Source organism: Mauremys mutica, chromosome 2 (genome assembly GCF_020497125.1).
Source record: "Mauremys mutica isolate MM-2020 ecotype Southern chromosome 2, ASM2049712v1, whole genome shotgun sequence".
In the NCBI taxonomy this organism is placed as follows: domain Eukaryota; kingdom Metazoa; phylum Chordata; order Testudines; family Geoemydidae; genus Mauremys; species Mauremys mutica.
The window spans coordinates 248524296-248539437 of record NC_059073.1 but is presented as its reverse complement, the minus strand read 5'-3'; the positions used below and the strand labels follow the sequence as shown (position 1 = coordinate 248539437).

General features: G+C 42.2%; 1 protein-coding gene across 1 annotated transcript in view; it reads left to right on the top strand.

Annotated features, from left to right (window-relative positions):
* COL1A2 (collagen type I alpha 2 chain) overlaps positions 1-8669 on the top strand; it is a 50723-nt gene extending 42054 nt beyond the window's left edge. Inside the window, exons 42-52 of the mRNA XM_045004740.1 lie at positions 212-319; positions 2338-2391; positions 2498-2605; positions 2781-2834; positions 3202-3309; positions 4010-4063; positions 4210-4317; positions 5255-5501; positions 6139-6329; positions 7217-7459; positions 8254-8669. Coding sequence (XP_044860675.1) covers positions 212-319; positions 2338-2391; positions 2498-2605; positions 2781-2834; positions 3202-3309; positions 4010-4063; positions 4210-4317; positions 5255-5501; positions 6139-6329; positions 7217-7459; positions 8254-8400 — 1422 coding nt within the window. The 3' untranslated portion in view covers positions 8401-8669. The remainder of the gene's footprint in view (positions 1-211; positions 320-2337; positions 2392-2497; positions 2606-2780; positions 2835-3201; positions 3310-4009; positions 4064-4209; positions 4318-5254; positions 5502-6138; positions 6330-7216; positions 7460-8253) is intronic.
* The last annotated feature ends 6473 nt before the right edge of the window (positions 8670-15142 follow it).

Sequence of the window (15142 nt, the reverse complement as noted above, 5' to 3'; positions counted from 1 at the left end):
GGCACAAAGCACGAAGGAAAGAAGATTGCTTTTTTGTAATCAGATGCATATATTAGTTTCTCCAAATTCTGCTTTACTTCTGGAACTCCTCAAAGAGATATTTCTTCTATGGGTGCAGTTCATGGGCAGAAATAAATATTCAGAAAAGTGTTGCTCGATAAAGCCAGTATGTGAAATGCAATACAGTGTCCTACTCTTTTTCCCTTCGTAGGGTGAGCCAGGACCTTCTGGTATCTCCGGTCCTTCTGGTTCACGTGGTCCCTCTGGCCCCTCGGGTGCTTCTGGTCTGAACGGTCCCCCTGGTGAAGCTGGCCGTGATGTAAGCTACATTTTATATCATTTTAGGGAAGAGGGGTGGTAGTTCAAAATAATGGGAAACATATGTGCAAAAACAGGACATTGCTGGAGAAAGTTCTGCTAGCAAAATTACATCCTACACAGTTTTAGGAGCAGATTAAAGCAGGATCCTTGGAAATCCAGGCCCCACATCAGCGGGGTCCTAGATGGAGCAGTGAGTCCAAATCATAGTGGGAAGGCAGTCAGCTTCCCTCACCTCCTATGCGGCAAGCTCTTTCGGGCAGGGATCATGTCAGAATAGGGCCTCGAACATGATTGGGGCTCCTGGGCACTATGGCAATATGAGCCAAATCAAGGACTCAGGAGTGGGAGGAAGATAAGAGTCTTCCTCTTATAGATAGAGATAGCTATCAGATAGAGAAGCTGAGAAAGATAATCTATCCTGGGGTAGATGACTGGGCTAGAAGGAAGAATTTATCTGGGAGGCTGGTTATCCTATAATTTTTAAAATACTCAAAACCAAACATCATTTAGACATAATTCACCCCTGCAGCATTTGTATCTCTTGTAGTGAGTTAGTGAAATGTAAAAATAACATTGAATGAGGAATGCAATACACATAATCCTAAAAACAAAGTTTTACCTTTGAATTCAAAGCCAATGTTAAGGGACAGAAATTAAGCTCATACCTCGAGCCTTCAGAATGTAAGCTGTTAATGATTGCACAACACCTTGCATGTTTTAAGCACTACCAGAGAAACAGTGAGAGTTAACTGCATAATATCTCCCTGTGTGCTTGAATTGACGGGAAAGAGCCCAGAAAAGGTAAGGGTTTCAAAATCACATATGCCGTCTAAAAACGTTAAGGAGCAGACTATGGCTTTTAAGCCTCACTTCTATGCAGTGGATAACATGAAGCCATCTGTCCAGGAGGAGCACCAGAGAGGCACAATCAGTGCTGAAGCTGCTTCTTGTGGACTAGAGAGAGTGTGGGGGGAGCCATCTGCTCCCACTGATGTACTGGCCTTGCTCTGCAAGCTGGAAGGGAGGGCTATTGTTCCACCTCCTCTCTGCCCTCTTCCCCTTCCCTGGGGGGGAAACAAATCCTTGAGAGAGGAAACCCTTTGCCCAGCCATGCTGTGAGGAAGGCATCTTGCCCGGCCATACAGCAGCCATGCATAATCTAATCCTCTGGGGCGTAAAAAAAAAAGTATTAAATAAGTTATTCTGCCTCCTATAATTGTAGAATAATCCCCTCGATTGGTACATATTGCTTAACTTAATTGATAAATTTAAGCGATGACTCAGGTTATTAGATGCTCACAGGATCACAGTGTGATTAGAGAACATTCACTTTATTTCATGAATTTCTTAAAACATAAATAACTCTGTGATGTTCACATCAAAAGTTAAACGTCCATAACATCAGGGAAGCAGCTGAAATCAACCAAAAGGTCACAGAGGAAGAAATGTATGCTTGCTAACACGAGTTGGCACTAATGAAGTACCACAAATAGAGTAATTGGGCCATGATTCTACTGTTTGAAGTCTCTGTAATGCATTACATTGATTTCACCACTCCCTTGCCAGCCCCCACCACTGGCACTTTTTTCAAGTAAGCAGAGTGCCCTTTGCTAGGGTGCCTGTTAAGTGAAGGCTACTGCTGTATTGATATGAAGATCATTTGAAAGGCTGGAGGTGAAAAACAATTTTCTTCTTCTACTGAATCTGGCCCCTGCCTTCTAAAATATTTGAATTCCATCCGGTCATTTATACGACTTGAACAGATTTGAAATGTCTGAGAATGGCTTTTATACGGCACGTAAAATTGTACAACCTGTCAGTATCCATCCAGAAAGTAGGTAGCAAATATAATATGTGAAGTTTGGCTTTGGTTGGTTGATTGGTTGTTTTTGTTTGTCAAGATTTGTGCTCTTTTTTTTTTATGTCTGATGAGTTTCATATTCACAAGAAACTGCAATGGGATGCACAGCTCTCTGTTGATGATAGGGTGACTGGTTTCTTATGCTGTTTTAACAGGGCAATCCCGGTAATGATGGTCCTCCAGGCCGTGATGGCGCTCCTGGTTTCAAGGTAAGCTTTCTCCTTTGTTTCATACTTGTGGCAGATATGTGTCGATCCTTATAAGAAGCCAGTATTGATACACTGTCTGCTTCCTCTCACCTTCCCTTGTCTTTAGGGTGAGCGTGGTTATCCTGGCAGCAATGGTCCCGCTGGTGCCGCTGGTGCTCCTGGTCCTCATGGTTCAGTTGGTCCTTCTGGAAAGGCTGGAAATCGTGGTGAACCTGTAAGATAAGACTTTAATTTCTCATATTACTTAAAACACTTGCTAGTCCATAAAACAGATCTTAACCATGGAACGCTTACTGCTCACTTGTCCTGGCAACAAGTAGATACACGGGGCACTGAGCTTTTCCATTAATATGATGTTATAGCTTACATGTATTTTTTGTGCGTTTCAGGGTCCCGTTGGTGTTACTGGTCCTGTTGGTCTTGCCGGTGCAAGAGGTCTTGCTGTATGTAATTTTTTTTAATCTCTCAGCAAAAAAGTTTAAGTAGGAAGTGAAAATGTATGCTTCATTGCTCATTAAGGACCCAATCTTTAGCGATAGAGTCCTGAGAGGAGCATTATGGATTTGAAAATATTTATATACCTAGAATTGTTCAAATCTAGATCTGTATCTCCCGCCCCTGGGACTGATCCACACTCCCTTGAGCAGATTCCACATGTGTTAATAGAATCTATGTTCAAGTTTCACAACAAGAATATGACATACTGTAGACTACTCATAATTCATTTCATGTTGGCTATGTCTAGAAAACGTTTCAAAACATTCCATTTTATGTTTGTTTGTTTTCTTTTGTTGTGTTTTTCTTCTCCAGGGCCCACAAGGCCCACGTGGTGAAAAAGGTGTACCAGGTGATAAAGGACCTAGAGGCATGCCTGGTTTTAAGGGACACAATGGATTGCAGGGTCTGCCCGGTCTTGCTGTGAGTAAACATTTGTAATAATTTAGAATGGGGAGCACAATGGAAATAAATAAAATTACCACAATGTATAAAGATTCATATGTGCAACTCTGTAGGCTGACACCACCCCATAAATCTTTCAAAGGCTGTGAAATATGCCTAGATAGTTTAGTGTTTGTTGCCGTCCACATAAAATATCAATTTTTAAAAGGCCTCTAAAACTTTTCCTATGAATGTCATACGGCACACTTGAAACATAGAGACACAATTTTAGAGATTGGTTTTGAAATGTGACCAACATTATATTTAAAACCATATTCATTTATTATAATACAATGTTTACCCGTTTCTGTTATAATGTTGTAATACTTTAGCACAGAAAAATGCAAGATCCTCGTATAGATTGTATTCTCTTTAAAAATGTGACATTCCTTTTAAGAATTTTGACCTTTAAATAAAAAGCTATTTTATTTATATAGAGGAATGTTACTGTCTTAAAACATCTTCCTTAGATTCCAGTTGATTGTATGGTGCCTTTCCCTCCCCATGCCCCCAAGAATAGCTACTTTAACTCTTACTGTACTTCACTAAGGAGGCAGGATCAACACCAGCTTCCCATTCTCAGAGCTCCAAGCCTTGGGGCATGGCTGACCAGTATCATATTAATATAACTGTGTATCAGTGTTTTTAATCCTGGTGTGATTTTTCTTTTTTCCAATAGGGCCACCACGGAGATCAAGGTGCTCCTGGTTCCACTGGCCCTGCTGGTCCAAGGGTATGGGAATTTAAGTGAATACTCTCTATTCATTTGGAATATGGAAAGAGCAAATAACCCTCTCCAATGCCTCTGACGTTTTAAAAATATATTCCTAATTCTCTTGTATTGTTTACGTTCATTAAGAAGTTGTTGTTCTGTTGTAGGGTCCTGCTGGTCCTACTGGTCCTCATGGTAAAGATGGTCGCAGTGGACATCCTGGTCCTATTGGACCTGCTGGAGTGCGTGGTTCTCAGGGTAGCCAAGGTCCTAGTGTAAGTTTGATTTCTTTTTTTTTGGTGATAAATTAAGGGCACAAGCTGAAACCATCACTTAATAGCCTCAGTGGTTGGCGGGGGCAGGGGAGTAGGAGTTAAGAAGAGAAAATGGAAGAGATTTCTATGTTACTTTTTTCTCAAACAGGAGCAGACTTTTTATTTCACATTCTAACATGTTTCCCTACAAAATTAAGATTTGTTACAGGATAGCATTAAAGACAGCTACAGTACAACTACTTATGGGGGCCTACAGATGAAAGCACAGAACTAGGATTCTGGAGAGCTGAGTCCTAGTCTTGGTTCTGCCATTGACATGTTTTGTGACGTTGGGCAAGTCACTTAATCTTTTTGTGCCTTGGTTTCTCCAGCTGTAAAATAGGGATAATTATATTGATCTTAATTTGGAAAGCCCTTTGAAACCCTCAGATTAAGAGCACTGTATACATGAAAAGTGATGATATGATTATTATTATTATTATTCCTATTCCATAGACTGACTATATGTCTGATCCTGGCCCTCACATTTCTGGTGTGCCATTCAAACATTTAAAGTAAATAGTCACGTAAATTAAATATGGGCCTAAGATGAGAAGACTGAACCAGCTGTTCATTTAAGTTCTCACTCTTTATACGAGAATACCAACCTTAGATCTAATTGCAGAGTCCTTATCCAAGTTGATGACCGCTTACTGCTTGTGAGAACATACACAAAGATGATGCAGTGGCCCTAAATCTTGCATCTGTTACCCTTTTACCCAGCAATACCCATCACAAAGCAGCTCCCTACCAGCTATTTGAGACTAGAGCTGAGGATCCTGTGCCTTAGAGTAGGGCTATTCATGCAAGTAAGTATTGGGTGTAGTGTGCATATCAGTGCAGTGCCCAGACTTATATAATGAGATACTCTTTGTCTTCTGACATTGAACCTCTTTAGGGTCCACCCGGTCCACCTGGTCACCCTGGCCCCCCTGGCCCCAATGGTGGTGGATATGAAATTGGCTATGAAGCTGAATACTACCGAGCTGATCAGCCATCTCTCAGACCTAAGGACTATGAAGTTGATGCCACTCTGAAATCATTGAACAACCAAATTGAGACCCTCCTGACCCCAGAAGGCTCCAGGAAGAACCCAGCCCGCACCTGTCGTGACTTAAGACTCAGCCACCCAGAATGGACCAGTGGTACGTTAATGCTAGATGGATGCCTCTTCTGGTTCGCTGGTTGTGTTCAGCTTAGTAGCATTCTTTCAGTGTGGTTTCCTAATAGACTATGGCCTGATGTCAGCAGTTTTATTCTTTATGGGTGAAATGTACCCCTGTGCTGAGAACCAGCACAAGGCATATACACTTTAAGTCTTCTTAAGCCCAATTAGTAGTATTAAAGTGGTGTATAGTACTTGGGCTGGCCATTGGCCAGAGGGTAAATTTAACTCTTAATACTCTGGACAGGCAGTGGATATTATTAAACTAATAAATCATCAATGAAACAATAACTCCTACCTGTACTGACAGCACAATTACACAAGCTCACCCTGAAGAGTTTCCCTTCATTTTCACTGTGGTGCAATCCCCACCACAAAATCAGTATGATAATGATGTATGCTCAGCATTCGAAAGTAATGCAGTGTCACACATTAGCAATATTCAAATACAGATTTCTTGCGATTTGCAGGTTGCCACTGTAATATTGTACACAACTGTAGTATCTATGTTATCCCTCTGGGTATTTATGCCGTGTCTATTACCATAGTAGCTGAGTGCCTGCATGAGGCTGAATGCATTATTAGTGACCAGGTTGTTTGGGGTTTTTTTATGACAGGTTTCTACTGGATTGATCCCAACCAGGGGTGCATCATGGATGCCATCAGGGTGTACTGTGACTTCTCCACTGGTGAGACTTGCATCAATGCTAATCCAGAAACCATCCCCACTAAGAACTGGTATGTCAACAAGAACCCCAGGGACAAGAAGCATGTGTGGTTTGGCGAAACTATCAATGGTGGTACACAGGTGAGTGCCCAAACAGTGCAAACTCGAGTGAATTTGTTTCCTACAGTGCTGTCTAAAGAGTTGCCTGCACAGTAACCCTTTGCAAAAGCACAGACTAATGAAAACACTCTCCTAGTGGAGGGACAGGAGGGAATGCACTAGCCTTTCATCTTTGGAGAGCAGAATTCAAAGTTTGGTTTTGGTCACAATTGCAAAATGGGTTTGTTGGAATCATCTTAGTTTCCCTTTGAGAACATTATAGACTCACAACACAGTTTATCACAATAGACTAAACATGTTTACTAGTCAGTGCTCAATGGAAGCCTGGAATTGGTATATCAGGCATGTTCCAAGTCAGTATGGGGATATAGGCGCTGAATAGGAATATGTATCAAAAATCCATGCGGGACTTTTCTTACATTTTTGCAAACTTTATAATTTGCAGTCAATTTATCTTTAACATGTTGCTCTGACTTATATTGGACACGCTTGGGAAGACCTTTACAATATAAACACATCAGTGGATTCTTCCTAAAGTTATGACATCGTAACTCTTCGCACTGCCATAATTAAAAGAAGAGAGATGCCCACCAGCGTGTGGATGTTTACATTTGTAATTTCCAGTAATATAATGAAAAAAACAGACACACAACCCCCAACTGTAAATACTTCCGTTTGTTCAGTTACATAGATCTAATTAGGTTATTTTTTAACTGAGTAGTTTTGGTCTTGTGGTGAAATCTCAAAGTGCTCAAGATCACAAACCCCTGAATTCCATGGTTTTCACATTCCTGTAGCATCCCTGTTCACTTCAGACACACACACACACACACACATCCTGTGAGCATATTATATCCCATTACAGTTCAACAAATATTTCATTTAGAGTTCTTCCCTCCTGTTTTTAGTTTGAATACAACGAGGAAGGTGTGACCTCCAAGGACATGGCCACCCAACTTGCCTTCATGCGTCTGCTGGCCAACCATGCCTCCCAGAACATCACCTACCACTGCAAGAACAGCATTGCATACATGGATGAGGAAACTGGCAACCTTAAGAAGGCTGTTATACTGCAGGGATCCAATGATGTTGAACTACGAGCTGAAGGCAACAGCAGGTTCACTTTCAGTGTTCTTAAGGATGGCTGCTCTGTAAGTACTACTGGAAGCATGGTTTCCCTGTTTACTGTAGTGGTAGAGTTGGATATTGATATAGAGCTAGATTACCAATCTCCTCTGCAGGACATTAGTCATTAAAGTTCATATTGTGTCAAAGATAGTTAGTCTCTACTGTTGAATCCTACCACCCTCTCAATAGGTGTGCACAGGCCAAAACACCAAAATATCCCACTTTCACTGTACAGGGGAGCCGCAAGGTAGAGAGCACATTATAGGCATTTCACCACTCTACATGCCAAAGAGAAAGCTGCATGCAGCTGTCTAACCCAGAACACAGAGGGAATGATGTGCAAATGGGAGAAGTGGCAAAAGTCCACACATGCAGCATACCCAGTAGTCCAAAATCCTACACTTGCTACTCCTCCATATCCTGCCTAGCCACTGGAAAGCATCTCCATACTATCTGCTTCAGGCAGAAGCTGAGAATCCTGTTCTTCAACCCTTCATTCAGTTCTTGGAGCTTAATGACCAATGACTGTGGCAGTGTCCTCTCTCTGAGGATTTGATCTCTAGTGCATATATTACTATATTAAAGACAGAACACAGAATCTGCTACTCTGGGTGATCAGATAGCAGATACATTAAGTTAAAAGATTAAAATAAATGTTTCTTTTTATGAAAGATCTGTAGTTCAGCATCTAACTGATGACCTGTGCTAGTAAAATTGGTTGTAACAGATTTCAGAAGATATTAAATTCGCTGGAAGAAATGTTGGTACCATAAACAGCACAATAATTCTTCTAACTATCACTATTATTATCTTACAGAGAAAGACCAATGAATGGGGCAAAACAATCATTGAATACAGAACGAATAAGCCATCTCGCTTGCCCATCCTTGACATTGCACCTTTGGACATTGGTGGCGCTGACCAAGAATTCGGTTTGGACATTGGCCCAGTCTGTTTCAAATGAATGAACTCAAACTAACTTAAAACCAAAAAAAAAAATCTCTCTTTGCCATTTCTTTTTTTATACTGAAAGCTGACTCCTTCCATTTCTTCTGTTCATCTACTTGCTTAAACTCTGGGCAAAAGAGAAGGAGAAGGATTGATTGGAGCGTTGTGCAATGCAATTTAATACAGCCCCAAAAGGACTCAGAAGTCTTTCAAGATTTTAACACCTTGTTTTGGGAAATGTCAGCCTTTGTAAAAAAACAAAATAAAAAATCATGAAAGTTTGCACCACTTGTGGCCTTTGAATATCTTCCACAGAGGAAGTTTAAAACCACAACTTCCAAAGGTTTAAACTACCTCATACACTTAAAGCCAAGTGTGATCCACATTCAGAGTAGGTACTTCTCCATATGATCTGAGGTGCTTTTAGTCCCATTCGTAATACAAAGGTGCTAATTTCAGTATGATAGAGGATCTTTCCAATACTTGAACTTTGATGGTGCTAGCAGCATTTGAAATACCACTTTTCTGTATTAAGTTGTATTGTTTCTTTGAAATCTGTCTCAAAATTTTAGTCAGAATGTCCCATCTCACCCCCAGATTAAGCATGTGGATCATTTCTCTCCCCCCGCCCCATCTTCATCCTCTCCTCCAAATTCAGGTGCTCGTGCTTTTAAATCTCATATTCATCCTCTACGATGGGTAAAAAGAAAGCATCATTTCTCAAAAAAAAATTGTACCTATTTTGTATATGTGAGATGTTTAAATAAATTGTGAAAAAATTGAAATAAAGCATGTCCAGTGTTCCAAAAGAAAACATTGAATGAGTAAAGTTCCTTGCTTAAGTGCATCAATAGATATTTGTACCCAGTATATGCATTGTTAATTACCTGGCTTCTTAAAGCAAAAAAATAAAAATTAAAAAAAAAAAGCAAGATACAGCACTTCTGCTAAAATATCTGGCTACATCCAGGCCCATATTTGGTTGTTCTGAATTATTTGTTTGCTAAATACACTAAAGCATTCATTGAAAGCCTGCTTGAGTACAGTTAATAGTGTAGCGATAACACAATGTATTGCATTAAGCGCCAATTAATGCTCACCTTTTTTCTATAAACTATAAATGTGATATAACCCAGGGTCTGTCCTTCTTTGCTAATTCTTTGATTAAATTAGTTAGACAAGAGTGGGAATATGCAATCAGATCCAACATTAGAGCTAGGGAAAAAATATTTTCTTTACTCCAGATAGCAAAATACGTAATTGTTTGATCATGCATACCCCGCCCAACTATGAAATGAAATGGCATTTTAAATTATCTTATTTTATCTCTGCACGCACGCATGCACACACACACACAGTCTTTTCTGCTCTTTCTGGCATTTAGTCTAAGCAGTGAGGAAGTTGTTTTTCTCTTTCTGAACTAAGCATGCAATACATTTGCATAGTTTTATTTGTCTGTCTTTGCCTGTTTGTTGCAATGAGATATTTATTTGCTGTATTTCAAGACCATATGGAAATAGCTTATTGATATGTTTGTCTACTCAGCTCTTCAGTTCAACATCTCTGTTTTGTAAAGTCTACAGACAATTTGGCAGCACTAGGCATCCTGGTGTGACACTTGATAATAAGCAATAATGGATTGTTGCCTTTCTTAAAATATTAAAGAGTTTCATGGCCAAATGCCACCTGGGGTGGAGTGGGTGCAAAAAGTACGGAGGGAGCACGGGGATCTGCATCCCACCCACTCTCTGTATCCGACAGCAGCAGCAAGATAGGATTCTTGCTTAGCACTGATGAAGGAAAAAGACAGAGGACCCAGTTTCCCTGGTTCCAAATGGCCATTGTTTCCTGGCTGGTGACAATCTGTTGAATCTGCTATTGGTAGGAGCTTTGACTTTCTTGAATACATATGCAGAAGTCAAACCAGGGAACTATTTAAAAATTGTTCTCTATATTATTAGAGGATGTTTTGCTAAGGAGGATGTTTTGGTAAGCACTAACAGTACCTTCAGCACCATACAAGACACAGGAGATGCTACAGTCCCTACTAGGATGACCAAACAGCAAATGTGAAAAATCGGGACAGGGTGGGGGGGGGGGGTAATAGGAGCCTATATAAGAAAAAGACCCAAACAGCTGGACTGTCCCTATAAAATCAGGACATCGGGTCACCCTAGTCCCTACCCCAAGGAATTTACTGTCTTTGTCTTTACATAGCTGGACTGAAATTCTGACTGGATTAGGAATTCTGGGTGTCTGAGATTAGGACAGCATTTCAGAGACAGACAGCAGCATAGAACACATAAGGACAACCAGAGGAGACAAAGCAAGTGGTGAGATGGGCTTTGCTAACAGACATTGTGTGAAGGTAGATTTGCAGAAAGTTTACAGAACAAAGCTCTTTGTAACCAGAGTGGAAGTACCATTGGAGAGGTGACACGCCTCTCTGAACAATGTGGAATCCAAAGAGAGAGATCAAACTAGAAAGGGGTGATGAGGGGGAAGGGCGGAGGGGTGTAACCCCACAATCTGATACCAAAAAAAGGTACCCCTTTCCAGCCTTGTTTCTGGACAGCTGAATAAGATTAAAGGCCCAATTTCAAAATGCGTTCTTTATTTGTCCACATGGACCTTTTACATGTCAACAAATGGAGCCCAAGTTCAGGCTGCTGAAATTATGGCCCTTTGAGTCTAAGGATCTGAGTAAACTGACTGAAGGGTCACTGCCAGTTTAAACTCTACTCAGTTTTAAAAATAGGTGAGAAGTAGTTTCACGTACTAATCCTGCCCCACAACCCACCAACCATTGTCTTATTTTAGTTCTACAATCATATTTTCCTATTTTAAAAAATATTTCCCCACTGATGTATGAAATACAGTGTTTAAAACTGCAAATATTTTGGTGCTCACCTGGATCAGAGAGAGGCCAATTAGCTTCTAGAAAGATAGAAGTGAAATGATCTCAATAGGGTATAAAATTTTTCCCATGTTTGAGTGCCCTTAGGTGCACCTAAGTACCTCCAGCATATCTGCAGACCTTAGGATGGCTTAGGTGTCTGGTAGAATTAGGCACTGGCCCTATTCATCGAATTAGTGTTTTGGGGAAGAGACAAACACTAGCTCAGCAATCATTTATGTGTTTAAAATAAAGTGATTTAAGGCTTGGATTTTGAAAGTGGCATAAGAGAGTTGGGGACCCAATTCATAAATTATATTCTAGGCATATAATTGTTGAGCTGGTTCAGGATGGGATTAGTTTCTTGCTATTCCCCAGATATTAAGGAGCTGGATCGCATTAGTGCCTAACCCCACCAGGCTTCCTTGCAGACTCCCTAAAGTGGTGTTTCTAAAACCTAATCTAGTTATTTCTTAGCTACTCAGACAGTTATGTGCCTGTAGTGTGAGTGAGAGCTCCTCACCCACATCCATGTTCCTATAGTCTTTTAAACTAAAACCTTGAATGCACCCATAATGCAACCCTTTAGCACCTTTGCACTTCTCCCTATCACAGACTTTTGCAGACATGAAATGTGACATTGGCAGGGGATTCTGCCTCAGACAAAAAAAATTAGAAAACTAAGAGAAGAAGGAAATGGTGACCCCTATATATTTTAGACTCCACACTGGGGCCATGAGTGAGGGAGTAGTCCTATAGTGGGGGGTTGGACAGGGTTGAGGCAAGAATCAGGATGAGGGTGGGCTGAAGAGGGTTGGTAGGGAATCTGGGTTATACTGGGTTGAGGAAGTGTTGTGACTAGGCGTAGGCTGGAAAGAGGGAGGGTAAAGGAAAGTCTCAGGCCCTGGGCGGATTGGGGAAGGTTTGCATGAGTTGGTGCCATGAGGTTGGTAAGAGATGATTAGAGATCATGGGAGGGAATCTTAGGTGGTGTGCAATCCAGGGTAAAGGAGAGGCAGGACAATGGGGTCATAAGAAGGCAGTGCTTAGCCCTGTTTAAGTTAAGGAGCTGAAGATACTACCAGAGGCTGAGAGAGCTAATGGTTAGAGCGACTGGATACTCCTCTTCTCCTCCCATGGAGCTCAGTGCTCCGTAGGATAAAGCTGGAAAGGGAAGATATGTTTAGTTTTCTTCATCTGGCTTTTCTGGCTTGTGGTAACCCAGTACTTTTATGTTGATTAGGTGGAGACCTCAACTTCCTCCCCTCCTCCTCAAAAGAGAATTTAAAGCCCTTCTTCATTCCAGGCTTGGCGAACCCAAACATTTCATGCAGCTGACAGAAGAAGAGAAAAAGAAGGCCCTTTTCCCCTTTACTTCTGGTTGAAATAGCTCACATAACTTGTAGACACTTAAGAGTAGGAGGGAAACTACAAAAGACAGCTGCTTCCCACTCAGCTGCCTTCTGGCTTCTCGCCTATTCCAAGTAACCTATCACATTGCACCCTCTGCTGCTTGTATGCTAGAACACATAACATTTTCATTTAACCAATCCTGTGATGCACCAATGGTAACCTCTAAAAAAATAAAAACTTATTTTGAGATCATGTGCATTACACATGGAAATAGCATTAGGGAAAATATTTACAAAACAGACTCTATGAGGTATAGCCACACTATTCACAATTGACAGCCACACATGGGCATTATACAGGTCATCCCAAATGAGTGCTGATAAAACCTTTCTCCATCATCAGGTATTCACCACATACATTGCAGAAGAAAGTAACTTTCCTCTGAGTTACACTTTTTAAGATAAGTGAAATTAAATAGGCAGCAGATTTAAAACAAACATAAGAAACCTCAAGAGAGATGGCTCTAGAATGGCTGTTAAAAAGGGTCACTGAAAATCAGCAGCAGTAAGCCACCCTACCGCAACAACAGCAGCAGCAGCTGAAGGGAATTAGTCAAGCACCAACAGGAATAGCAACAGAACCTGATATAGCAGATGCTGGCTGCGCTCCACCTTCAAGGAGCAACCAGGGTGGCGGCAAACACTAACCCCACCCCACCAGCATGATGCCCATCTCAGTGAAACTGGCCAAGATGGGCCCAGACGATGACCCTGAGGTGTTCCTCACTACTTTTGAGTAGGCGGCATCTGCCGCGGGATGAGCCCTGGAAAACTGGGCTGTGCAAGTGGCACTCCATTTGTTGGGACCAGCTCAAATGGCCTACCGGGAACTTGACTTGGCTATGTGAAGGTAAAAGAGTCAATCCTCAATTATTTAGACATCACTGAGGAGACGCACTGGTGGCAGTTCCAGGAGGTGTGCCTTCAGGTGCATGTCCATGGATGGTAGCCCAGAAGTTGAAAGATCACTGCTGGCTGTGGTTGAAGCCAGAGTCCCAGATGGATGTACAGGTGGCAGAGCTCGAACTTACAAAACAAGTCACCCAGCTTCTACTGGTGGGAGGACAGGCCTGGTGTTAAGGCATCAGCCTGAGACCCTGAAGAATGCCATGAGTCTTATGGAGCCCTACCTAGCCTCCTGCAACACCCCAAGATGCCTGGCATGGGGGGCAGTCACTGAGAGACAGGGAGACAGGCCAAGAGCAGTGTCATGGGATACAAGGCCCGACTTGGTCCCACAAGGACCCTTAAGGCAGAGAAGAAGCCAGGTCCCCACTCCAGGGCAGTGAGGAAGGACAGCAGCTTGGCAGAGCCCTCTGCTGCTTTTAAAGGGTCTGCAATCCCACATGGTAGAACCTATGGTGAAGCCTCAGAGAAGTCAGACCAATAGGGCAACAGCTTGCCATGCCACACCCTGACATCTGTACCATCCAGCAGGAAATGCTTCTCCTGTGGACAGGAGGGCCACTTCTGTAGGGACTGTCCCTATAAGGAATATGACTTTGCAGAGTCTTGGGCCCATAAGAAAAGCCCTGCCAAGCTAATAGTCCCAGTGTGGGTGAAGGGAAAGAAAATAATAGGGCTGGTGGACTTGAGATGTAATCAGACCCTGATCCACCGGCAGCTTGTAGATCTGAGGAAGGACACAGAGGGAATGATATTCCTCCAGTGTGTCCCTGGAGATATAAAACCCACAAATTTACCCCTGGGGACAGATGCAAGTATGGCTGAGGGTGGGGGAGCATTCAGCAAGTATGTGGGTGGATTTAGCAGCTGGGTTGGCCTACCTGGTTATACTGGGCAGGGACTGGGAATGACTCAGTGAGGTTCTGACAGGGCAAGTGAAACCTCAACCTTGGGACCTAAGTCCCTCCTCCATGGAATGGGTTGGGGTGAGCAAAGTCGATGATCCTGGTGAGGGACCATCTAGCCATAAGGCTCAACCCACATCCCTAGAGACCTTACCAAACTCTCAACTCAAAGTAGAGCCCTATAATGCCCATGCAGATATCCTCGCTCGAGACACCAATTTTGTGAGGGAACAACTGGAAGAGCCCACACTCTCCCACAAATATGAACAATTAGCTGTAGTAGACAGGGAAATTGTAAACCCCCAAAGAGAGAAACAATAGCCCCACTTTGAATTATAGGGAGAACGACTTTATCACATAGAACGAGTAAGACAGACTGGGGAAACTGGGGCCCAGCTGCTAGTTCCCAAAATGTATATGCAGGAGATACTCCACTTGGCCCATGAGATCCCCTGTGCAGGGCATCTAGGGAGGGAGAAAACCTTTGATCTTCTTGCAGCCCACTTTTACTGGCATGGGGTGTTCCAAGATGTCACAGATTACTGTGTTTCTTGGCCAGATTTCCAGGTCTCAGGAATTACATAGACACTTCTCATTCCACTATTCCTAGTAGAACCCCCTTTTGAGAGGACAAGATTG